General features: G+C 36.6%; 2 protein-coding genes and 1 long non-coding RNA gene across 9 annotated transcripts; 1 reads left to right on the top strand and 2 right to left on the bottom strand.

The window, feature by feature from the left end:
* Window positions 1-621: 621 nt before the first annotated feature.
* On the bottom strand, window positions 622-5,909 carry LOC132067852 (alpha/beta hydrolase domain-containing protein VTE7). Of its 3 annotated transcripts, none has more exons than XM_059461233.1 (10): window positions 5,590-5,909; window positions 3,807-3,901; window positions 3,630-3,727; window positions 3,467-3,492; window positions 2,913-3,008; window positions 2,716-2,805; window positions 2,200-2,292; window positions 1,976-2,071; window positions 1,261-1,326; window positions 622-1,160 (listed from the first exon to the last, which is right to left on the bottom strand). In XM_059461233.1, the coding sequence occupies exons 1-10, from the start codon at window positions 5,785-5,787 to the stop codon at window positions 987-989; spliced, it is 1,032 nt and encodes a 343-aa protein (XP_059317216.1). In that variant the 5' UTR covers window positions 5,788-5,909; the 3' UTR covers window positions 622-986. The 3 variants fall into 3 exon arrangements, with proteins under 3 accessions (XP_059317216.1, XP_059317215.1, XP_059317217.1); XM_059461232.1 differs by having other exon boundaries at window positions 3,467-3,516; window positions 5,590-5,908; XM_059461234.1 differs by having other exon boundaries at window positions 3,467-3,516; window positions 3,807-3,923; window positions 5,590-5,728.
* A 3,173-nt stretch (window positions 5,910-9,082) lies between these two features.
* LOC132067851 (alpha/beta hydrolase domain-containing protein VTE7-like) lies at window positions 9,083-23,756 on the bottom strand. Of its 2 annotated transcripts, XM_059461230.1 has the most exons (11): window positions 23,418-23,756; window positions 21,983-22,077; window positions 21,808-21,905; window positions 21,642-21,691; window positions 21,069-21,164; window positions 20,870-20,959; window positions 20,180-20,272; window positions 19,968-20,063; window positions 19,070-19,135; window positions 18,341-18,965; window positions 9,083-9,340 (listed from the first exon to the last, which is right to left on the bottom strand). In XM_059461230.1, the coding sequence occupies exons 1-10, from the start codon at window positions 23,613-23,615 to the stop codon at window positions 18,768-18,770; spliced, it is 1,080 nt and encodes a 359-aa protein (XP_059317213.1). In that variant the 5' UTR covers window positions 23,616-23,756; the 3' UTR covers window positions 9,083-9,340; window positions 18,341-18,767. The 2 variants fall into 2 exon arrangements, with proteins under 2 accessions (XP_059317213.1, XP_059317214.1); XM_059461231.1 differs by lacking the exon at window positions 20,180-20,272.
* Window positions 15,019-16,543, top strand: LOC132066803 (uncharacterized). Of its 4 annotated transcripts, none has more exons than XR_009416941.1 (5): window positions 15,019-15,063; window positions 15,216-15,725; window positions 15,815-15,885; window positions 15,996-16,100; window positions 16,209-16,543. It is a non-coding gene; the product is annotated as an uncharacterized LOC132066803 (long non-coding RNA). The 4 variants fall into 4 exon arrangements; XR_009416942.1 differs by having other exon boundaries at window positions 15,199-15,725; XR_009416943.1 differs by lacking the exon at window positions 15,019-15,063 and having other exon boundaries at window positions 15,076-15,273; window positions 15,635-15,725.
* Window positions 23,757-24,271: the final 515 nt, after the last annotated feature.

Here is a 24,271-nt window from a genome sequence, read left to right as displayed (position 1 = left end):
TAGGTTCAAGTATCCGAGTTTGTCAGAGAGAAAGGAGTCTTGGTTTTCCGCGAGAGAATAAACCAAACAAGGGTTTTCTTTCCACTTTCTTTACCCACCCTTTCTTTGCCCGCCATCTTACAAGACTTACATAATGAACCAAACAACTTTTCCTTCATTTAGGACTAAACGTGTGATATAGCTATCAATGAAATGAGTAAAAAATCATAACAGATACAGATTCAAAATCTTGTAGACAAAAAAAGGTCTGATGATCGTTTCATTGCAAAGCCTTGGTGGTCAGAGTAATTTAATACATATGCTAGCATGTATCTAGCATAACAGTTTTGCGTGCGCATGAGCTAGCCAGGACATCGTGGTTAGGTTAGATGCAAAAATGCATTAACACCTATAAGAAGTTTGAAAGCAAGATCTTTTGAGCAAGGTAAAGTGAATCTGGACGGAAAACTTATTTTGGTTTCTTTAAATAAAATAAAAAAGGAACATTCTTATAATTGTTTCACTTGGATGGTGACTCCAATGCATATGCGCGAGACCTTTCAATGAGCCGACCTTATGATATAATAAGGGATCATGAAAAACAGTATCAATCTTTGGACTTTGTGAAGTTTGAAAATGCAGTACGTGAAATGTTGCACTTTTGTTGGACAACAAGGATATGTTAACAGCAAATCACATAAGTTCAAAGTAACTGGTAATTGACATAAAATAAGATTAGCATGTGCTGGAAGAAAAATATACCAGAATGCTAAAGCATTTAGCTAATACAAGCATTCAGTTTATTACACTTCTCTACTGGATGCCAAAGCACCATAGCGCACCTTTGATAATCGATATGTAGGCAACAAGGTTGACGGCGGGCAAAGAATGAAAGCATATTCATCATTGAAGCTGGCAAACTAACCTCATCACTAAGTAGAATCAGGAAGTCGGATATTCACATGTGTGAAATATATGCAACTATCTGCATGTACAAGTGCCAATAATCAAACAGGAACTGAGATGGTGGAGACAGAGTCGAAATTTGCGCTTTGTGATTGATCACTGCGAACAAATTCCGCTATCAACCTGGAGACAGCATCAGGCTTCTCCACATGAGGGATATGGCCACACTTTGGTATTTGGCGTATAATAGCATTTGGCAGTTCACAATGCAATCTCTGTTCACGTAAGAGTCAACGGACACTTTAGTAATACTTACGTGCCCCGTATTTGGCTGCTAAAAGTCAACACGATTCTATTGTTACAAAAGAAACATACCACTCCGAGCTTGTAGTCAATAATCTGATCTTCTTCACCCCATATTATTAGTGTTTTCTGCTTGACCTGTATAATAAAGCTCCTGCTAACATCAGAATGTTGTAGAATCTTCAACAGGTACAAGAAGAAAACGAGAAGACAACATGGAGAATGGAGATACAGCTAGCAGAAAACATCTTTACACAATGGAGCAGCAGAATCAGAAGCGGTAATCAGCCCCAAGACCTACTAGATTGGTCCCACGTAAAATTGTGAGGGCCACAGTAGGAGAGATTCACTAGAACTCTGGTCTCATTTACATATCATACAATTGATTTAATCATGTCTAAAACTAATAGGTTTGCAATTTCAAGAGAAGTTACACAGTGTCTGCAGTTTAAGACTTATGGCATATCACTTGTCTGGTCTGTGTTAGAACAATACAGAATCGATTTTTTCTTACTAAAACAGATTTTTCATAATTAAGACCAATCGCCAGGGGTTCCTATATTTAGACTCCAATAATTGCATACCCAAATAGCAACCATATTAAGATGAAACTAGTAAGATTAAACTCAATATTGCTAGTCTCCATGATCCAATCATTGCCTTTTGAATACAGCAAGATAATGTTGCTTGATATCAGAGTCGATGCAAAAAGAAAGTACCAAAAGGTAGCAACAGGCATGTATCTATATATGAAGTGCTTAAGAAAATTTAGTAAATTTGCACATACATTTTCTATCTGAGCAACGACATTGTAACCTCCACTGATCATGAAATTCACTGTTGCATCCTCCCACCAAGGTAATAAACAATGTAAGCGGCCAATCTGGACAGAAAACCAGATAATCAGAAGGTGTATAACAAAGAGCATCAAAAATATGCCAGAAGCACATTTTGAACATCTGATCACCACAACCTTTGGGTTTCTAAGAAGATCAATGGGTCAAAACTTACATTAGTCCAGTCTATGCAGGTACTTAATGGTAAGCCATTGAAAGCTAATGATGTTGCATATAAGCGAAGTGGGAGACTTTTCAACAAGTAGACCTGCGGCAGGTTGTTTTCAGATTAGCAAAAAGACAAGAAATGCAGATGAAGATACTCGAGGAATGCTGTAGAAACATATCTGAGTACATTTTATATCTGTGATCTTCCCATTTAATAGGATACTGTATGGTAACAAATCAATACTAAGAGTTCTTTCTTTAGGTGGGGTTTTGCAGCATTAAGAGAAGATCTGACAGACACGAGAGTCAGTATAACGGGTGCTAAACTAAGAGCAATTAAGTTGATGGATCATCATTAACAATTAGGCAAAAGTTTCTCTTTTTACTTGTTGAATTTGCTAATCGGAAACCGAGTTGTTAATAAACCACAAACATTATAACATATACGTTCAGTTACATCAAACAATCCAATCTGGCGTAGAATGTGTCCCTTTTGTTTTAAGAGAACTAGGAGGTAACTCACCCCAGCATAAGCTACTGCTTTGGGTAAGGTCGCAAGGTTTCCTGTACCTTCCGCGTAAACACTTGCATCAATTAAAACCAGCCTATCCACCTATAAAGTAAAAGTACTTCGGAGTTAGCCATAAAATATTCCTCCTTCATACTAGAAACTAATCTATAAAATCTGTATACTGATTCACAGTTATTGTATGTACTTACAGCTTCAGGATATTTGACAGAAAAGTCAATAGCAATAGCAGATCCAAGACTAGGTCCGACAAGTACCATTGGCCTCTTGATGTAGGTAGACCACAGCTGAAAGAAAAACGAGACTCAGATTTTTAGAACATGTAAATGGAAAATTCCTTAAAAAGTTTAATATCTGAGTGATTCTTCAAACCTTAAAAAGCCAGACCAGGGAGATTCGCCTAACCCTTATTACACTTTTATTGGTTTCTACAAATAGACAAATAAACACTACTTCCATAATTTCATAGTTGAGAGCTGACCAAGTAAGCAAGGGTGGCCCTTTTTAATGCTGCATAACTGTGATATCATAGCACTGCACAATGGTGTATAACTGTGTACGTGCCCTGGCAAACTAAGTATTATATAGTACACTACTAGGAAAAAAATAATGTGAATTTTACCTTACTTTTAAACTTAGGTATGCAACTTTACATTTATTAGAATGTGCAAAGAAAGAGACTAGTTCCAACCTTCCAAGCTTGTATGCAGTAGATCAGGATATTTAGTTTGGAATCAGGAGGTACCTGGTAAAGATGATCACGCTTGGAAGCTACATCGCACGATGGAAGCCTTTCTTAAATATCACAGGAAACAAAAAGATACGAACCATGAGCAAGTATTCGTCTTTGTTTGCAAAATCTTTTTGAAAAATAGAAACTGAGAAAGAGCTAGAACAAGAAGAAATACCTAAATCTGAGAAACCCCATCCTAAGATATCAACTGCCCATGTCTCCAATCCAGCCTCCTCAAGCATCGGAAATGTGTACCTCCACTCTAAACATGAGCTGAACAATGAGGGATAATGAAAAACACAGAGCACAGCAAGAGAAAGTAGTCAAAACATTAGCTTAATATGAGGCATACCTATCAAAACCATGGAGAAGCACAACTGGATTGGCCTCCGTCTGTTCTATTGGCTTCACACAACTACTCATGACACAACCGTTCGATAAATTTACCTAAAATGAACCAGCAATGAAGCTGGACCATCAAACAAAGGAAGTAACCAGAACTTCATAAAGAAAGAGAATGATTAATCCAGTTCAGAGCAAGATATCCAGATATGATTAGGATTACAAAAAGGAAAAAGCACATAAAAGAGGAATGATTAAGTTGCATATGATGGGCGGACACCTCTAAGGCAGCGGGTACACTACTGCAACGAGTGCATTCAAGCCCGCTGCATTCGGTTCTGAGTGAGTATGGGTGTACACGAACATATTTTTAAAATATATGCTCATACTAAGTCCACACACATCGTCACAAAGAAGTATGTCCAGTAGTAGTCAGCACCCAAATTCTTAAAATCGTGGATCCGCCACCATTATAGGTTGCACCTAAACAATCACAACTTAATAAACATATCACTTGCTTACCAATATATATACTCCTTCCATCTTAGGATGTCCCGAAATGTTTGACACCATATCACTTCTATACATCTTTCACGACTTTCAAGAAATAAAGTTCATTGAACTATCCAAATTACAGACTGGGATATTATCTCTATCAAATTGACTTTTTAACCATTACTTTAATATTTTCTTGCACTATTGCCAAAAGAATATAGAAGTCAAATTAGCATCTAAATTCTAGGGTCAATCAAATACCGTCAATTAAGAGACAGAGAGAGTAACAATTATTCCCTCTGTCCCATTTTAACTGTCTATTTTTCGCTCTTTTCATGAGCATTAACAAAACAATAAATATAAGATACAATCTAGTTACCCTTGCTTTAAATAAAAGTAGATTAATTTCTAATTGTTCAATATTGTGTCATTAAGGGTATAGTTGGAAATAATTGCCAACTTTAGACTTGAATTCTTAAAGTGACAATTTTTTTTAGCTAAAGTGACGGTTCATTTGGGACAGAGGGAGTACTATTGAACAAGATAATGGGGGGGAATGGAAGCTTTCTTGTTCTTTGTAATCTAATCCATATCTAACACCACATGCAGAGACACAAAAATGATCCCTATATAGCTACCATAAGAACCTGTATGCATGATGCAATTCTTGTACCACTGATTTTAGGTTCTGAAGCACTAAAATATGCAAATATGCTACAAACAAAAGTTGGCAAATATGCTACAAACAAAAGGAACCATATGTTAATATTTGTCCAAACAAACAAAATTTTACTCATCAGAGCAGAACCCATTTCACAAAAAGTACCCCTACAAAGTTTTCCCCTGTTGAATATCAATTCAACATACACTTGGCAAAACTTTATCCATAAGCACATAACCCCATTTCACAAAAAAAGGTGCAGAATTTGCCAAGTTGAATCCCATTTCAATTCTACTCCTTGGTTCCTTAACAACCAAAATGGGAATAACATACTCCCTCTATCTCAAATTATGCGATACACTTTCTTTTTTAGTCTGTCCCACAAACAATGATATATTTCTATATTTAAAAATAAATTAACTTAACACATCCCTTTTATCTTAATGAAATGATTTACAATCACACAAATATATATAACTTGTTTTAGACCACAAATTTTGATAAGCCTTCCTTTGTTCGTTGAATTCCATATCTAGTTAAACTATATCATATAAATTAAGACGGAGGGAGTATATAGCAAAATCATCCAAAAAACAGAACATTTTGAAACTAATAAAAGAGAAGTAAAAAAACGTACAGGTAGTCTTTCAATTCTTGAAGCTAACTTTCTAGCATAGGTGTCTTTAATTTTCTCAACTTGTTTAGGAATAAAATCAGGGAATTCACCAGACCATATCCTTAAACTCCTCGAATTTGACCATTTTACATCTGATCCAACTAGGACACGTGTTGGTAGAGGAGCACCACCAGCTCTGACTGATAATAATGTTAGCATATTCTTTTGTGTCAGCCTTGCACGGTCGCACTGGTTTTTCTACTATTCATACAAACAAGACATGGCCATGCCTTTACCATAACACGAAGGAGCAGAGATAATACTATTTAGACGTGGCCGTATCTGCATTTCACTTTTTCCACATATAGAAAATACTAGTTGTAGGAGGGCCCCAAACTTAAAATATTAATATAATAAGTAAGTTTTATCAAATAAGTATAAATTGTGTCACTTTTTTTAGTTCATAATTAATTTAATGTAATTACAGGTTAATCATATTTTGTTTATAAATTTTCATCTATTAAAGTTTGTTTGTCATATAATTAGATAGTTTTTTTATTAATAAAAATATTTATGAGAAAATAAGTTTAGTAGGAAAATTAGCAAATACCAAAAGGGCGCAAGTAATTCGATATTCTATAAACTAATATCATAAAGTATAAAGTATGATAATTACAACTCGTTGAAGATCATAAATTGAAAATTATTTTTGTATTTTTATGAATTTGTGAGCATGCGATTGTTATTTATAGATAGAAATAGATTTCTTTTGATATTTATTAAATTTTCACTCATAATTATTCGTGTCAAGGCTTTACGTTAGTCAAATGTGTTTTTTAACCTTAGTTTAGACGAATTCACCTAAATTCATAAAATGAACTTCGAGAATCAATTTAGCTATTCATTTATGTTTTATGCTTAAAAAAAATTAATTTTTGATTAATCAAACAAGAGATCTTAAAGATAATCTAATCTTGACTGATAACTCTACCTTCATTTTCAACATTTAACAATGTCATTCAATAATTTTTTACTTTCTGTATTTGTAAGCACATATGATATTACTAAAGAAGTAAAATGTTGGATGTTTAATAAAGAGAAGCATATGGAGAGGAACATATGGCGTAGGGCATGTTTAGCTCTAAAGTAAGACCTAATAAATGTTTTGGTTTAAACAAAAAAATTGGCTCTAACAAATCACTCATACCTAGAAATTAAAAAGTTTTTTCACTAAATTATCCTTAATTAAATATTATCAATTTTTTATGGTTTCTTGATAGTATCTAAAAATTAACTTATCTAAATGAGGATACATGGTGCCTTTAACTTTTGGAAAAAATTCTTGATAGTTGCCAGGTGTCCTCCACCTTTATTGCTTTTTGGGATATAATAGCCATCAACCTTTTTCAAAATTTACCAAATTACATATAGGTAACTATGTAAACAAAATTACATATAGATAACTATGTAAACAAAGGCCAAAATAGGGGTAAAAATGAAAGTTTTAAGGTTGTGAGGACTACAAAACTCATGGATCCTCACTTAAATCACCTTAATTAAAGAGTGCCCATTTAATATGATTTTTTGATTGTGTAAAATTCACTTATCTAAATAATGATAAATTTGATATATAAGACTAATAATATCTTCTTAATTATATAAAAAAAAAAAAACTATTTGGACTAAATATGAAAGCTAAAGAACCATGGAAAAAAAAAGATTCACAAAAAGTACTATAAATATCAATATACCACAATTTTAGGGACCCACATAAAATGGATAAGAAAAAATGAGTGGAAAAGAGAATAGGCTAAGAAAAGTCAAAAGGAAAGCCACATGTCACAATATTAGAGGATCAAATTTTTTGTGAGGACGACAAAAAACTTGGATCCTCACTTATATTAAGTAGTAAAAAAAAATATTTATTTGGTCTAAATATGAAAGCTAAGGAACCATGGAAAAAAAAAGATTCACAAAAAGTACTATAAATATCAATATACCACAATTTTAGGAACCCACATAGAAATGAATAAGAAAAAATGAGTGGAAAAAGAGAATAGGCTAAGAAAACTCAAAAGGAAAGTCACATGTCACAATATTAGATGATCAAATTTTTTGTGAGGACGACAAAAAACTTGGATCCTCACTTATATTAAGTAGTAATATGGGAGGAAATTCTGAATGAAATAACACAGAGGAGATTTGTTTTATTTTGGGGAGAAATGTTATTTTGTAGAGGGTCATTTAATCATTATGGTTCTTAATGGTATTAAAAAGATCTTAATGGTAATTAAAAAGAAAAAAAGCCAATGATTTAAGGATTTAATTTCATGACAATGTAAATTAAGTTATAATTAGAACATTATATACAGAGTTATCTGATCCTGTAAAAATAATTTTTATATCTTTGGTATATAAAGCTTAAAATCAAATAAAATGTGTTTGCTTTTTTTTTTTTTTTTCTCGTACCATATTTATGTACATTGAACTTGCTTTATTTAATACCATTTGATAAAACTAAAACTTAGCAAGTTTCGTTTTAAGACCAGGGTGGATTTAGAGGGTGGGGAGGTTCACTTGAACACCCTCGGCAAAATATTACATTGTATATATAGGGTAAATTTTATATGTTTATGTACATATATTAACTTTTGAATATCCTAAACAAATGCAAAAGGATAGTTCAAATGGTTCAGGATGTTTAAAATTGTCTCTAGCGTCCTAGTTGATTCCCAGGGACAACATTATGTTTTATATTTTGCTTTTGCTGTTTTTCCGAACCCCTGAGTGAAAATCCTCGATCCTAGGTTCGATTCCCAGGGACAACATCATGTTTTATATTAGCTTTTGTTGTTTTTTCCGAACTCCTAAGTAAAAATCCCGAATCCGCCACAGTTTAAGACATGCAGCTATGTGTGAACAATAATGTATTCACAATAATATATTCACATTTCACACTTTCTAAATTTTATGCGTCAGCCACATTACTAGTCAAATACTTTCTTCGTTCACTTTTAATTTTGCACGCCCCTTAAAAATTAATAAATAAAGTATATATTTTATTTTAATACCTATATTGAAAATAATTTAAAAATGAGTAATTAATATACTAAATTGGATAAGTAAAACTAAAAAAATTATTTTTAATATAGTAGACAAATAAAAGTGAATGGAGGAAGTAAGAGCCTAGGTGAAAGGAAAGGGGTTTAAATGAATCCCCTTCGTGATATTTTTTTTTTTTTTAATTACATATAAACTGTTTGAATTTCCTTAATATATAAAAATATATTCTAAAGTAATTGCAAAAGAAGTTCAAATATTGCTTTTGGTCATAGGTTCAAATTTTAAATATGATGTTCCAGCGTTCTTTTAAAACACATTCTTGGTTCCCACCACTATTAGCATTGCCTCTTCAATTTGTATACACTCTTACATTAACAAACTTAGAACAGAACCAGATCACAAGAAAATTGAAAATCATCAGGAAACCTGAAAATAGCACAAGAATCAGGAAAACATGCAACCACTAGTGCAGAACCTTAACAAGATGAAAAATACTAGCAACATATATCATTCAATTAACCTTCCATCTAACAATATGCCTTAACTAAGATATTGTAGTTTCTCATCCTCAATCTTTATTATTCTAATTGCTAACATCACAAATAATTACAGCTTTCTAGAGATAACACATTACAACTACCCTCTAGTCCTCTACCACTCACTGCTATTTCCAAATGTTCCTGAAACTGGCACGATTACTGGCTTGAAGCTCCGATATCATCTATATATATAATTGCAGGACATTGGTCAGGTGACGTGGCGCTCTAAAAAACTAGAAATCCTATTTATCTATTTTCTCCTTTTTTTGATTTTTCTTTATCTTACTTATAGTAAAAGCCTGAAGAAAACGCCCGCAACTTAAAAGCGTCCCTTCCCCTTTCGGAACATCTGTTCAAAAGGAACCCTATTTAAGAATCCCAAAAACTTCGACCAAAAGAAAACCAACGAAGCGCGAACGTTAACTTTTACTCTTCCTTTTCACTATTTTCTTCACAACCCACATATACCGCGTGGCAGTATTACCGAAGGCAGAAAGCCACCATATAAGAACATCCTGAAAAGGGCCGCGATCCTAAAAGGTATTCATTTCTTGTTTTCCTGTAAAAGATTTTTCTTTGCATTTATGTAATAAGCACAGATTGGTTCATTAATTGGGTTATTTCAGATCCGTAATGACGTTTTCCCTGTCATTGATCTTTAATAAAAGGATGCATTGATTAAAGGTTTATCACTTCATGATGAAAATTTCATATCACCATTTCCCTGTTAACTTTACAACTTTTATACATTATCAGATACAATATCGTGTTGTATTTCTGTTGAATAAGTTGAACTCCTTACTGCCACCCTCTCATCCATGAATCTATTTATGTATTTAGGCTGGGAAAACCTAAAGGGCAAGGCCTAAAACAGAGGCGGATCCAGAAATTAAACTTTATGGGTTCATGTCTACTATTTATTGCAATTTTAATAGATTTTTACACTTAAATTTATGCTCTACGTTGAAAGTTAGGGGTTGAACCCCCACCTTCAATGCTGCATACACCCCTAGCCTAAAGTTTTCTCACTGGTTCTTAGGCACGGCGCACAGATCTTGTAAGAGAATGTTTTCCTTGAATAATCTGTTCCCATGAATGGGTTGATATACATGATTTACAACATAATTGTAGGCTACAAATTAGGAACTAATTTCACTAAATAATACTAACATATGCTATCCTAAAATAGAAGATTACAAAATATTACAAAATATATTTTACTAATTACATATTCTAACACACCCGGGCAAAGCGGGAGGTTTACGAACGGTTAGACCTGTCGCTAAAATCATCAAATAGTACGCGGAAGACCTTTGGTGAAAATGTCAAAGAATGCGATAACGGATGGAACGTGTAGGACACGAACTTCGCCACGTCTAACCTTTTCGCGAACAAAGTGAATGTCCATTTCGATATGCTTGGTACGTTGATGTTGTGCCAGATTTCCGACAAGTAAATGGCACTTACATTATCACAATAGACCAACGTTGCTTTACGAATAGGACAATGGAGTTCAAGCAACAAAATTACGAATCCAACAAGACTCGGGAGACAACATTAGCAACCCCTCCGTATTCGCTTTCAAAGACTTGACTTAGATAAGTGCAGTTGGCGCTTGGAAGACCAAGAAATCAAGTTATCCCAAGATAGACACAATAACCCGACGTGGAGCGTCGAAGTGTCCGGACATCCTCCCCAATCGCATCCGTATGTGATGGAGGAGTGAGAGGGATTTGTATAAATGTGTGCCAAAGTCAATCGTACCTCGAATGTAACGCAAAATGCGTTTTAATGCTTCCCATACTTGGACCTTGGGGTCGTGCATAAACAAGCAAACTTGTTGGACGACGTATGATATGTCGAGCGAATGTCAAGTATTACCAAAGCACCGCCGTACGACGATACTGTAGGATCCTCATACGGGCGCTTGAAGAAGCGCCGAGTTTGCCCTTTCGAGTCAACCGGAGGGGCGGGGCTTGCACCGCGACATGCCCGCTCCGTCAAGAATATCCTCCGCGTATAAGAACTGCGAGACATAAAGAGGCTATCGTTGTCCCCGGAGACCGCAATCCCCAAAAAATAGCTCAACGGACCCAAGTCTTTCATTGCAAATTCCGTAGCTAATTTGGACACGATGCCGAGTCCGAGAGAGTCCGAAGACGCAGCTTAGAATAATATCATCCACATATAACAAAATATAAGCAATATCTTTCCCACGACAAAAGATGAAGAGAGTTGTCAGATGTACTATGGGAGAAACCAATGGTTGCCACATATTCAGCAAAACGCTGATACCAAGCCCGTGGTGCCTGCTTCAAACCATAAAGAGATTTACGCAAGAGACAAACATGATCAGGACGAGCTGGATCCCGGAACCCCAAAGGTTGATACATATAGACGATCTCATTCAAATTGCCATGCAAGAAAGCATTCTTTACATCAAGCTGGTGAATGGGCCAAGAGCGAGATAAAGCAATAGTAAGAACCACACGGATAGTTGCCGGCTTGACCAGGACTCGAACGTCTCGTCACAATCAACACCCCTCCGTTGAGACCGCCATCACCTACAAGACGGGCTTTATGCCTGCCTCAAAAGAACCATCGATTTCTTTTTATGCCGAAAAATCCATAAAGACCGAATAATATTAGCATTTGGAGGACGAGGGACCAACTCCCAAGTCTTACTATCAATAAGAGCATTATATTCATCTTGCATAGCATTCTTCCAATTCGGATCATTAAGGGCACCAACGGGATTAGGAATGGGGGAGATGGAATTGGTGGTGACACTTAAGGCTTGATTATGGTACTTTGAGTTGGGCTTAAAAATCCCGTGTTGACTACGTGTAGTCGCGATGCACGGGTAGGCGGGGTCGCGGGGGGGGGCTGGCGGTGCGTGGACAGCCAGTGTGGGAGAGGGAAGGGCGCGGCGGGGAACCGCCGTGGGGGCGGTGGAGGCGGTGGTGGGCGGTCGGCGATGAAGGAGAAGAGGTAGGGGGAGATCGGGTGGTGGGTTGCACGAGAGAGGGCGTATTGGGAAACGGCTTTGGTCATGCAACAAGTGGATTCTCGATACGGGGAATTATCATCATCCAAAATCATATGAGGTAGGAGATAGAGTATGCATTTGTGAAAAGGAAAGGAATTTTCATCAAACCACACATGCCGAGCTATGATTATTTTTCGGCTCGATAAGTCATAGCATTTGTACCCCGATGGTTGGAAGGGTATCTAGGAAGACATGGAGTGGACCTAGATTGTAGCTTATGAATTTGTGTGGAGGAAAGAGAGGAAAGCATAGACAACCAAAAACTCGAAGATGAGAGTAGGATGGATTCTTTTGATAAAGAATGTGAGTGGGTGTCTTATATGCTAAGAGTTTAGAAGGGAGAATATTGTGTGTGTAGGTACGTGGCCATGGCCAAAGCGTGATGCCAATAGGAGGGGGGCATAGATGCATGGGCAAGGAGTGTACGAACAACATTATTGATCGATTTTATTTTCCGTTCCGCCTTACCATTTTGGGGGGAAGTGTGGGGACAAGAAAAGCGGAAACACATCCCGTTTTGTTCACAAAATTTATGAAAAGGACCATTATCAAATTCACGCCCGTTGTCACATTGAAAAGTTTTGATTTCTTTTTCAAACTGAGTGCGAATGAAATTAGAACGACAAGAAAACATCATAAACACAGGACTTTGTTTTGATTGGAAAAGTCCAAAGAAAATTTGTGTAATTGTCAAGAAATAAAACATAATATCTGTGGATTTGGATGAGCTAAGAACAGTGCGATCCATACATCAATGTGAACAATATCAAAGGGCATAGTAGTAGTTGAAAGAGAGTCATAAAAAGGCAATTTAATTAATTTCCCCGGCAGGGCAAGAATGACAAACATTGTTTCGAGCCTTATTACATTCAATCAAATTACTACTACGTAAAGAACTAAGAATAACATCTCCGGATGACCTAAACGGAGTGCCGATATGAGGAGAGATGACACTAAAAGCAGATGGCGCGAATGGCGAGATGGCTCGAAAATTTGGGAAGAATGGATAAAGATCACCCGAACTCTCACATCTCATGAGTTTGTTCCCCGTCTGTAAATCCTTCACATTAAAACCAAAGGGATCAAATTCAACGTAAACCATATTATCTATAGTAAATTTACGAACGAAATAAGGTTTTTGATGAGTTTAGGTGCATGTAAGACATTTTTCGCTTTTTTAAAGAGGGATTTACTTGAAGGGAAGCGACCGTAACCACGAATTGGAATCATGCTACCATTACCGACAACAATGCCATTATTTTTGCTCGATTGATAATAAGATGAGAGAGTACCTTGGGAGTTGGTCATATGAGATGTGGCGCTCGTGTGTCCGTGTACCATTCTGTCATCGGGCGGATTCAACGACATTGTGTGCATAGCTTGATCAATATCGCGGGCGTACCGCGTGTGATGACGAGGCCGGAGTAGAGCGGCGTGGAGGACGAGGACCAAGAACTCCTTGCTTTGCGGGGAGGAGCCGGGACGTGGTTGCGCGCCCGCGGGGGCTGCTTCGCCATCATCCCGCCCAGGATAGGGACAAGGTGGGGTGGCCCGCGGTGCGCAGCCCCCGCCCATGGTGGATAATACCACGACGGGGCAGCCCGAGCCTTGCGCGCTGGCCGGGCCGCGTGCGGTGGTGCGGCTGCCCATTTGCTTTGTCCCAGTACCGGCCCCACGCGCGGTTGTTGCGGCTTGCGCCGCCGCGACCGCGGTTGTTTTTCTTGCCACGATTTTGCGAAGTTCCACGATTGTTGGCGTTATTTTCGGAATTATGGGGGTCCATTACCCGAGAAATGCCGAGGAGTAACATTGTGGGAAACAAGGGCGCACGGTTGAGCCGCATCGTGAATGGCGTCCTCGGCGGGTTATCTTCCTCAAGCTCGAGCATCGACCGGACAACGTCAAAAGACGGGAGAGAGTACGGCTGCACCGTTGTGCGAAAAGTCTTATATTCCTCCGACAACCCTCGCAGAAGGCGAAGCACAAGTCGTTCGTCGGAAACTTTGTGACCGACGTTGGCAAGGTTGTCTGCAAGAACTTTCAGCCTGGTGCAGTATGCTTTCACATTCGGAAAATCCACCAATTTGGTGTTGGTGAACTTCGCATCAAGAGCGAGAGCCTAGCCGATTTATTGTCCCGAAAAAGATGAACAAGGCGGTCCCAAGCCTCGGCGGCGGTGTCCTCCGGATGAATGATCGTGTTAAGAAGATCATTGGATATGGTGCCATAAATCCATTGCGAACAATGTCATCGTCAGTAGTTCCGCCATGTGGCCTTAGCAGTGCAAGTTTCTCGAGGCTGCGATGGCCGGTGGTGGCACGGTGGGAGAGGCGAGGAGGTAGGATATGGTCGATCACCAAGTTGGCACGACAATGGAGCTTGAAGAGGGTAGCCCGATATTGTATTGGCCCTTCGTAGTCAAGCACAATAGGAATGCATGATTTGATATTGGTGACGGTAGTCGCAGGATGCAACTTGGAGGTGTCAGCCATGGAGAAGAGGAGGAAAACGAAGAGAGAGGTTGGGGGGGAAGGGGTCGGCGGCCAAGGGGGGGGGGTTGGCGGCTGATGGGTAGGGTTTTAGGATGCTAGGGTTTTTAGGAGAACCTAGTCTGATACCATGTAAGAGAATGTTTTCCTTGAATAACTGTTCCGCTGAATGGGTTGATATACATGATTTACAACATAATTGTAGGCTACAAATTAGGAACTAATTTCACTAAATAATACTAACATATGCTATCCTAAAATAGAAGATTACAAAATATTACAAAATATATTTTACTAATTACATATTCTAACAGATCTCTTTCTCTTTATGAAGGCCGCCTCAATGCAATTTCAGGTATATGAAGCAAAGCATATAACTTTGTGGTGTTCTGGGGCTTTTCTTAATCAAATCATATCTTCTTTGATTTGAGTAGCACTATATCACGTTAATATTGCTTCAGAACTCAAACTTTTAGTGACACTATTTTAGTTTGTGAATACATACAGGTGTTGTACTCTGTCCCCCTTTTTGGTGCTCCATACTCTGGCTACCTGAACTTTCTTTGTAAGCTTCGAGTCCTGTCTTTGGAGGTTTATTTTATTTTATTTTTTAAATTAAAGAGGTTTTGATTTATGTCCCCCTCTAAGTGTAAATACTTTTGTTAATATACAATGTAGGGGCTAATGCCAAACCTCCCAACACCTCAGGAGTACAGATCCTAGGTGTTTGGATTGAATAAAACAAACATATGAAAGTTTGTCATCCAGTGCATCAGTTAGGTTAAAGTGAGGCAAATTAAGAACACTCACTCAATTTAGGTTTAGATATATAATACTTTTTGATAGTTTAGTTCTTTTTTCCTATTTCTTTTTGCCTCTTAAAGTTTTAATTGATATTGCACGACTTCAATGTGGAATTTTGAAAGCCTCGAGAAGCGAACCATGACACTCAAATAGTTTAGTGTGGGCTTGATAATGTGATGATGATGTCCCGGGGCCTTCATGTACATGTTATTGGTATGTATTTTTTCTTATTTAGAAAACTAGGTCATTCTTAGTTAAATATAGGGTAAATCATATCTGATTTTGTATGTATCATTATGCAGGTGGCTTAAAGAAACAGAACTACTCTGCCACGAGCTGCATTACATCGTCCGATAGTACTATTTCTTCTACTGTAAGCAGTCCATAATTAATTTTACCCTCACGTTTTGTTCTCGAAAAAAAAATGTTTCGTGACTTTGTAGATATAAGTCTTTATTCCTAAACTAAACCTTTGTAATGTAGTTCTACACAGGGCAGGAGCATATACACACTTGATTAATGAGGAGGATCACGAAAATTTGAAATAGTCCTGATGGACTCTTCCCAGGCATTCTTGGTCATGAGGCTGTAGGTTATGCACTTTCGTGATCTTTCAACTGAAAGTTTTAACTTCCTTTTATGCTAAATAAGAACATTTGTCTGATTCTTCTTGGCATATCACTCCCAAATTTGCAGGTTAGTGGAAAGTGTTGGTGAAGGATTGATTGAGGTTTATCAGGCAATAAGCAGAGAATGCAAGTTTAACTTGAAGGAGTTTTGATGAATGATCCCAAAAGTCATATTTCAAATAGAAGTTGAAAAGTGATGCTTATGTTACAGGCTTTCTTTTATTAATTGCAGCTACAATAGTAATGAGGATTGAGGGCCGAGGGATTACTAGAAGACTGATATTTATACAATATGTAGATCATTTTATGTGCCTAGCTGTTTAAAATATTTGTAACGGAATAGTATGAGGTTGTATTCTTAATATAGAATAATATATTGTGAGACATTTAATTTGGGGAAACTTACATAAACAGCTACCTTTAACAAATTTTCTAACAATTTATACTACTTTTTCTATATTTACAAATCGTAGCTAGTTTTTGTTATATTTTCGTTGTATTTCGCGTTTTTGAAATACGAGGGGAAATACAGGGAAATACAAAGTTCGGCTGAGTTCGCATTTTTGAAATACACTGAAATACAAAATCTGGCAGAGTCAAAATAGGTTGTATCTATGGAACAGATTCTCTTCTTTCATTTTAAATGGTAAATCAAATTAAATCAACCATGTATCACGCAATCGTGAAGTTCCATAATAACCCACGTTTCTCTCTCCAAATTACTCCATTCCAAACTTTTAGAAATACTTCCAAATACAGAAAAATATACACTGGAATACAATAAAATATGGTTGATTGTTTAAGAAATATAAAATTGTAGTATGCATATATACAATGGAATACAATGAAATATATCAGAAAATTGTTTCATAAATTAGAAATACATTGAAATACAACGAAATATCTTGAAATATCGAAGCATTTTATCAAACACTTGGTGAGCATGAAGCTCCACAACTCTCATCGGAGGTGGATATGCGTTTAACCACTTAGGTGAACACCGCCGCCACCACGGAGAAGAAGTGGCGTGTCGAAAAAGTAAAGAACAAACCAAAACGTCACTCCTTTTCTTCGAGAGATTTATAAATCGAGAAACTTAAAAGTTTCAAGGAACCGATTTATAGCAACATCAACGCTGAAGAGTTGCCTCCATAACTAAATCGAGAAGGGGTACGAGCTCTCTAGTGTTATTCTTCGAAATTCGACAAGGATTGCGTAGGCAGATTATGTCTGCGCCATCAAGAAGAGTTCACCGTTACTAGTTCTTGTCATTCGACACTTCCAATCGTCACAATCTTGAACAATTTTCTGATGAAGTAACTTGACATATTTGAAGGAATGGGGCAAGGGAAATAGATCGACGGATACGGTGGCGATGAGAGGAACAGAGAGAGAGAGAAAGAGAAGGGTGAGGGAGAAATAAATTTGAGAGGTGAGAAAACTAATTTAAAAGAGAAACTTGTGAAATACGGATACTAGTTATGATGTGTAATTTAAGAAAATATTTTAGTTATGAACAATAAATAAAATCAAAGGTAGTTATTATTCATAAATAGGTCTTAGAAGTAGTTATGACAAGTAAATTTTCCTTTAATTTGTGAAGCCAAAAAAATGTACAAGGGAAGTTTCTTTTGATGTGGCGTTGAATATCATAATATTGAGTGGGGTTTTGGCTAATAGATCCCAAAAAAGGAAAACAATGGAATTCTGGATTGCAAAATGTTGATTGTTCAAGTTATAGAACTTATAAGTTAAAAATGATCTTATTTTTAATGTTCATTAATTTGATAAATTTACTGCATCCAGTTATCGCTACTATGTAACTATTTGCATACAAAGATATATATAAGAGTTAGCAATATTTTCAACCACTGCTTTTTTTTAAAACATAAGGACTTATCATTATGAAAGATTAGTAAGTAATTTTTACGCCTTGCATATGCCAGTCGTTCAATGATCATAAGATGGTTGGTGGACTTCAAGTTTAATAGTTCTCAATTTCTCATTTTTTTTAATTCAAATCTTCAATTCCACAAATAACTCTACTAAAAATATTCTTATTTTTTATTATAATATTTAATCAATAATAGAATTCAGTTTAGATGCATAACATGGAAGTACATTTTACCCCATAAATTCATAGAATATTATTTCATCAATTTATTGAAGTATTGCACAACCGCGCGAAGCGCGGATCACTCTACTAATATTGATATAATTCTAGATACATTAAACATCAAAATTTCAGCACTGCTCCAAGCACCTCTTCTTTTTTTTCCCTTGACAATTCCACTGGGTACCTGCAAACTCCCACCAGCATAGGTACCGAACAAAGGCTTGCACCGCTGCAAGCTATGATTTACTGGCCATAAACTTCAGCTCTATATTGAAAGAGAGACTGAAAGAAACATGTACCAGAATGCTGTAGTATTCAGCTAATTACACTGCCTAAGTCTTCAGTTTATTACACTTCTACTGGATGCCAAAAGCACCTTCAATATGTAGGTAATGCTGCTGACAATGCTCAAAGAATGAAAGCATAGTTCACCACTGAAGCTGACAAACTAACCTCATCAGTCATCACTATGTTGAATCAGGTAGTCAGATCTCCATATACGGGATATGCCTAAATATCTGCTTTTACAAGTACTCGTGCAGGAACAGAAACGGTGGAGACAGAGTCAGGTTTCGCGCTTTGTGATCGATCAGACTGAACAAATTCCACAATCAACCTGGATACAACATCAGGCTTCTCCACATGAGGGATGTGACCACAATTTGGTATTTGGCGTAGAGTTGCATTTGGAAGTTCACAATGCAATCTCTGAGAACATAAAAGTCAATGAACACTTAAGTTACTCCATGTACTTCATATTTGGCTGCGAAGACCTAACAGGTTTATATTGTTCAAGTTGGAAAGAAGCGTACCACTCCTAGCTTGTAGTCAATAATCTGATCATCTTCACCCAATATTATTAGTGTTTTGTGCTTGACCTGTATGACAGAACACCTATGTTAGAATGCTGAAGAATTTTCCACAGGGACAAGAAGAAACCACTAGACAACTTAGAAAATGGAGCAAAAAGCCGAAGAAACACTCTCAGTAGGGGTGGCGAAATTAGCCCATGAAAACATGACCCGCCCATTTATTAGTTCAGCCCATCAAAAAATTGGATTGATATGTAGCCCAAGTTGACCTGTGAGAAATCTTGTCAAAATATTTTTCAAAAAGACAATTTTTTATTTGACATGTTAAATATTGCTACAATAAAGAAAAAAAGTAGTTTTATTAGGTACTACGAATTAAAAAAGAACAAACAAAGAAATTAAAACTTAGTAAGAATTGGGCGGGTTGAGTTATGACCCGCTTTTTAGCCCATTCCCGCGCAACGCATTTCAGCCCATGTGACTTTTGGGGGGGTTAATAACCCACTCGTTTATTAACTCACCCCATTTTGATCCGCCCAAATTCAGCCAAACTCGCCCATTTGACACCCCTAACTCACTGTGCTATAGAAGCAGAAGCAAGTGTGAGTCCATTCAGCCACATGATTTACTAGATAGATTGGTCCCACAGAAAATTACGAGGGCCCTAGAGATTCAGTGTAATTCTGGTTTAATTTAATTATCCAACCAATATTATTGGTGATGTTTACAACTAAGAAGTCTGCAAAATTGACTATTTGGCACGAATTTCCGTATACAGACTCCAACATTGTATCCATGTTGCTTGATACCATAGTCCTGAGAAAAGAAAGTAATAAAGGTGGCAACAGGCATGTTTATATAGGAAACACTTCAGATTATTAAGTAAATTTGCACATACATGTTCTATCCGATCAATGACATTGTAACCTCCGCTGATCATGAAATTCACTGTTGCATCCTCCCACCAAGGTAATAAACAGTGTAGACGACCTATCTGGATAGAAAACCATGTAGTCAAAAGGTCTGATAAGACAAGTAATGCAGATGCACATTTAAAAATCGGGCTCCACGACTTTCAAGTTTCTTAAAGATCAGAGGGTCAAAACTTACATTAGTCCACTCTATACATGTACTTAATGGTAAGTCATTGAAACCCAGTGATGTCGCATATAAACGAAGTGGTATGCTTTTCAACAAGTAGACCTGCAACAGGTTTTTTGTCAAGATAGTGAAAACAAAAAGAAATCATACATGGAAGATACTAAAAAAAATGCTGTTAGCATATGATTGCTGTTTGTTTTCACTATCTTGACAAAAAAACCAAGTAGACCTGCAACAGGTTTTTTGCCAAGATAGTGAAAACAAGAAGAAATCATACATGGAAGATACTCAAAAAATGCTGTTAGCATATTTGAAGCATGTTATATCTATGATTTGGATCAGAATATTTCCCTCCGACTAGTATACCTCATGTATATAGAACGAGTTCTTTCTTTATTTGGGTTTTTGAAGCATTAAGGGAAAGATCTGAAGACAAAAGTGTCAGTATTAAGGGAAAGATCTGAAGACAAAAGTGCCAGTATACAAGGGGTGCCTAATCTTGGATCAATTAAGTTGATTCAATCATCATTAACGATTACGTAAATGATTTTGTCCTTTTCTAAAAGCTAATCATAAACCAAGTTATTGGTGAAACCACAATCCTTATGATATAGAAGTTCGGTTACATGACTTACATCAAATGGTCAAAATCAGAGTACAATGTATACCTTTATTTTAAGAGGAGTTGGGGGAACTTACCCCAGCATAAGCTACTGCTTTCGGTAAGTTTGCAAGGTTTCCTGTACCTTTTGCATAAACACTTGCATTGATTAAAACCAGCCTATCCACCTATAAAGCAAAAGTACTTTGGAGTAAGCCATAAAATAATTCCTCCTTCATACTAGAAACTAATCAGTAAAATCTGGATAGAGATTCACAGTTAGTGAATGTTACATACAGCTTCTGGATAGTTGACAGAGAAGTCAATAGCAACAGCAGATCCAAGACTCGGTCCGACAAGTATCATTGGCCTCTTAATGTAGGTAAACCACAGCTGAAAGAAAAACGAGACTGAAAAATTAGAAAACGAGTAAACGGGAAATTTTATTGCCATTATCCTGCATCGGTAACGTTTCTTCTGAGCCGAGGGTCTATCGGAAACAACCTCTCTACCCCACAAAGATAGGGGTAAGGTCTGCGTACATATTACCCTCCCCAGACCCCACTTGTGGGATTACACTGGGTATGCTGCTGCTGCTGTTGTTACTGGATTTTACAGATAAACTTAGACGAAGTAAAAATTACTCCATTATTTCCAGGTTAGGTCTGTGCCTAGTAAGCAAGAGTGATCCTCTATAATGCTACATAACTGTGATATTATACTACTAATTGAATGTGACTTTTAACTTAATTTGGTACTTTTATAGGCTGCTTTACATTTATTAGAATGTGCAATAAAAGAGACTAATTCCAACCGTTCAAGTTTGTATGCACTGGATTAGAACATATATTTCAGAAAATCAGTAGGTACCTGGTAAAGATGATCACGCTTGGAAGCTACATCACACGATGGAAGCCTTCCTTAAAAATCACAAGGAAACGAAAAGAGGTGAAACCATGAGCAAGTCTTCAGTCTTTGTTTGCAGAATTTTTCAGAAAAATGGAAGTTGAGAAAGAGCAAGTACAAGAAAATATACCTAAATCAGAGAAACCCCATCCAAGGATATCAATTGCCCATGTCTCCACCCCAGCCTCCTCGAGAAATGGAAGTGTGTACCTCCACTCTAGACATGTGCTGAATAATGAGGTACAATGAACAACAGGAGCACAGCAAGAAAGTGATCAAAACTATTAGCTTAGCATGAGGCATACCTATCAAAACCATGGAGAAGCACAACTGGATTGGCCTCTTTCTGTTCTTTTGGCTTCACACAACTACTCATAACACAACCCTTTGAAAAGTTTACCTAAATGAACCAGCAATGAAGATGAACCATCAAGGTAGTGACAAGAACTCTGTAAAGCAAGAGAATGGTGGATTCAATACAAAACAGGAGAAGCAAGATATTTAGATATCTGAGTTTAGGATTCAGGATTAAAAGGAAAATACATATACAAGAAAGACTGATTAAGTTGCAGATCATCATGGGTGGACACCTCCACCGCAACAGGTGTACTACTGCAATGGCTACATCCACACCCGATTAGATTCCTAAACATATATATATATATAGAAAGTATTTCCTTCCTAATATATATTTATATTAATTCCAAAATGTTTGACACTTCCATTTCTGTGAAGTTTGACAGCTTTCAAGAAATAAAGCTTCATTAAACTATTCAAAGTTTGACTTGGATGAATATTTCCTCTATCAATAGCTATATATAAGTTTTCAACTATGACTAAATTTTAACATTTTCTTTCCCAATATATGACACACCTTCCAGTTTAGGATATTCCAAAATGTTGGACACCATGTTAGCCCTACCCTCAGTCAAAAAAATCGCTTTTCCCATGTTCTAAACATTTTCTCTAAGAAAAAAGCATTTTTTAAAATCAAATTACCATCTTAAAATTTAGGTCCATCAAATACCTCCATATAAATTAAGATGGAGGGAGTAAACAATTATAAAAGAGCTATTTTCTTTAATAAAAGGAGTTTAAATATCTACTATGTAATTCATCCATATATAATTTTAACCTTCCATATATAACATAACCCATTTTTGCCTAAGCCTTAGAGGCAGAACCCACTTTCACCTACTTGAGACTCCGAGAGTTAGCAACTAAACAAGTTCAATCAAGATTTCCAACTCCTCGCTACCATTATTTTTAACCAACAAAAAAAAAAAAAATCTGACATCCCCAGGCAGAGACATCAAACTAGCCCATCTGCCTAAGCCACAAAATTGCATGATACATGTCTTGTAAGAGATTTTAATAACAAAATGCTGCAACATTTGAAACCTATGTACTCATCAGCACAGATCCATTTCACAACAAGTACACATTTTGCCCCAGTTAATTCCCAATGCTTCATGCACTTCCAAAGCAACCCAAATGAAAACACATAGATACAGATACAAAAAATCATCCAAAAAAAAAAAATGCTGCAAATTTGCTACCTATTCATTGATATTTGTCCAAAAGAACTAAATTTTACTCATCAGCATAGGCCTATTTTGACAAAGAAGTACACATTTTGCCCCAGTTAATTCCCAATGCTTCATGCACTTCTAAAGTAACAAAAATCAAAAAACATAAAGATAACACATTTTGAAAGTAAGAAAGAAATGAAAAGCTTACAGGTAGTCTCTCAATTCTTGACGCCAACTTTCTAGCATAAGTGTCTTTAATTTTCTCAAATTGTTTAGGAAGAAAATCTGGAAATTCACCAGACCATATTCTTAAACTCCTCGAATTCCAACATTTCACATTGTGTCCACTTAGGACACGTGTCGGTGGAAGAACACCACCGGATGTAGCTGAGAGCATTGTTAGCATTTTCTTTGTTTTCTCACTAGTGCCAATGACTCACTCACTGGTTTTTCTACTACTCAAAATACATGCAATAATGGATTTTGACATTTGCCTAACAATCAAGAGACGGATTTAACCATACATACTTTTCACGTTTCATTTTGAAATTTCACGTTTCATTTTCAAATTTCTTCATTTAGCATTCCAAGTTGAGCCAATGGATGACTTAATAAATATAACACGTCCAAAGAAGTTATGGATTGGGTCACTACTTTTACTAGGACGTTGGGCTATAAAAATCAAATACACCCTCCCTCCCAATTTTTCCAAATTTATGTAATATAGTTTGACTAGACAAGAAGTTTAAGAAAGAAATAAAAAATCCTTGGTTTCGGGTTTGAATCCGTTCAGTCAAAATTTTTTAAAAAAATCGCAAAGTAGAGTTTGGATTCGCAAGGCAGAGTTTTGCATGAAAAACTCTACTTCAGACAGAGTTTCAAACTCTACCTTAAGGTAGAGTTTTGCCTTTAGGCATAAACTCTTTCTTAAAGCAGAATTTTGCCTTCAGGCATAAGGCACCTTCAAGCAATTTTTTTTTTTACTTAATTGGAATTTTACAAACCTCTCATTTTTAAAACTTAATTGTTACCTGAATAGGCCTAATTTTGGGCAAAAGTTTA

The sequence above is a fragment of the Lycium ferocissimum genome, chromosome 8, assembly GCF_029784015.1.
Source record: "Lycium ferocissimum isolate CSIRO_LF1 chromosome 8, AGI_CSIRO_Lferr_CH_V1, whole genome shotgun sequence".
Classification (NCBI taxonomy): domain Eukaryota; kingdom Viridiplantae; phylum Streptophyta; class Magnoliopsida; order Solanales; family Solanaceae; genus Lycium; species Lycium ferocissimum.
The sequence above is the reverse complement of the archived record's forward strand: the minus strand, read 5'-3'. Positions and strand labels throughout refer to the sequence as shown.

Coding starts and splice junctions, on each gene's coding strand:
- LOC132067852 (XM_059461232.1), bottom strand. CDS start 5,787: ATGCTAACATTATTATCAGTCAGAGCTGGTGGTGCTCCTCTACCAACA. Junction 2,806..2,912: donor CTGTCAAATATCCTGAAGCT/GTAAGTACATAC, acceptor TTTACTTTATAG/GTGGATAGGCTGGTTTTAAT. Junction 1,161..1,260: donor TTGACTACAAGCTCGGAGTG/GTATGTTTCTTT, acceptor TTACGTGAACAG/AGATTGCATTGTGAACTGCC.
- LOC132067851 (XM_059461230.1), bottom strand. CDS start 23,615: ATGCTAACAATGCTCTCAGCTACATCCGGTGGTGTTCTTCCACCGACA. Junction 22,078..23,417: donor CAAGAATTGAGAGACTACCT/GTAAGCTTTTCA, acceptor TGGTTCATTTAG/GTAAACTTTTCAAAGGGTTG. Junction 20,064..20,179: donor CATGTATAGAGTGGACTAAT/GTAAGTTTTGAC, acceptor TTTTCTATCCAG/ATAGGTCGTCTACACTGTTT.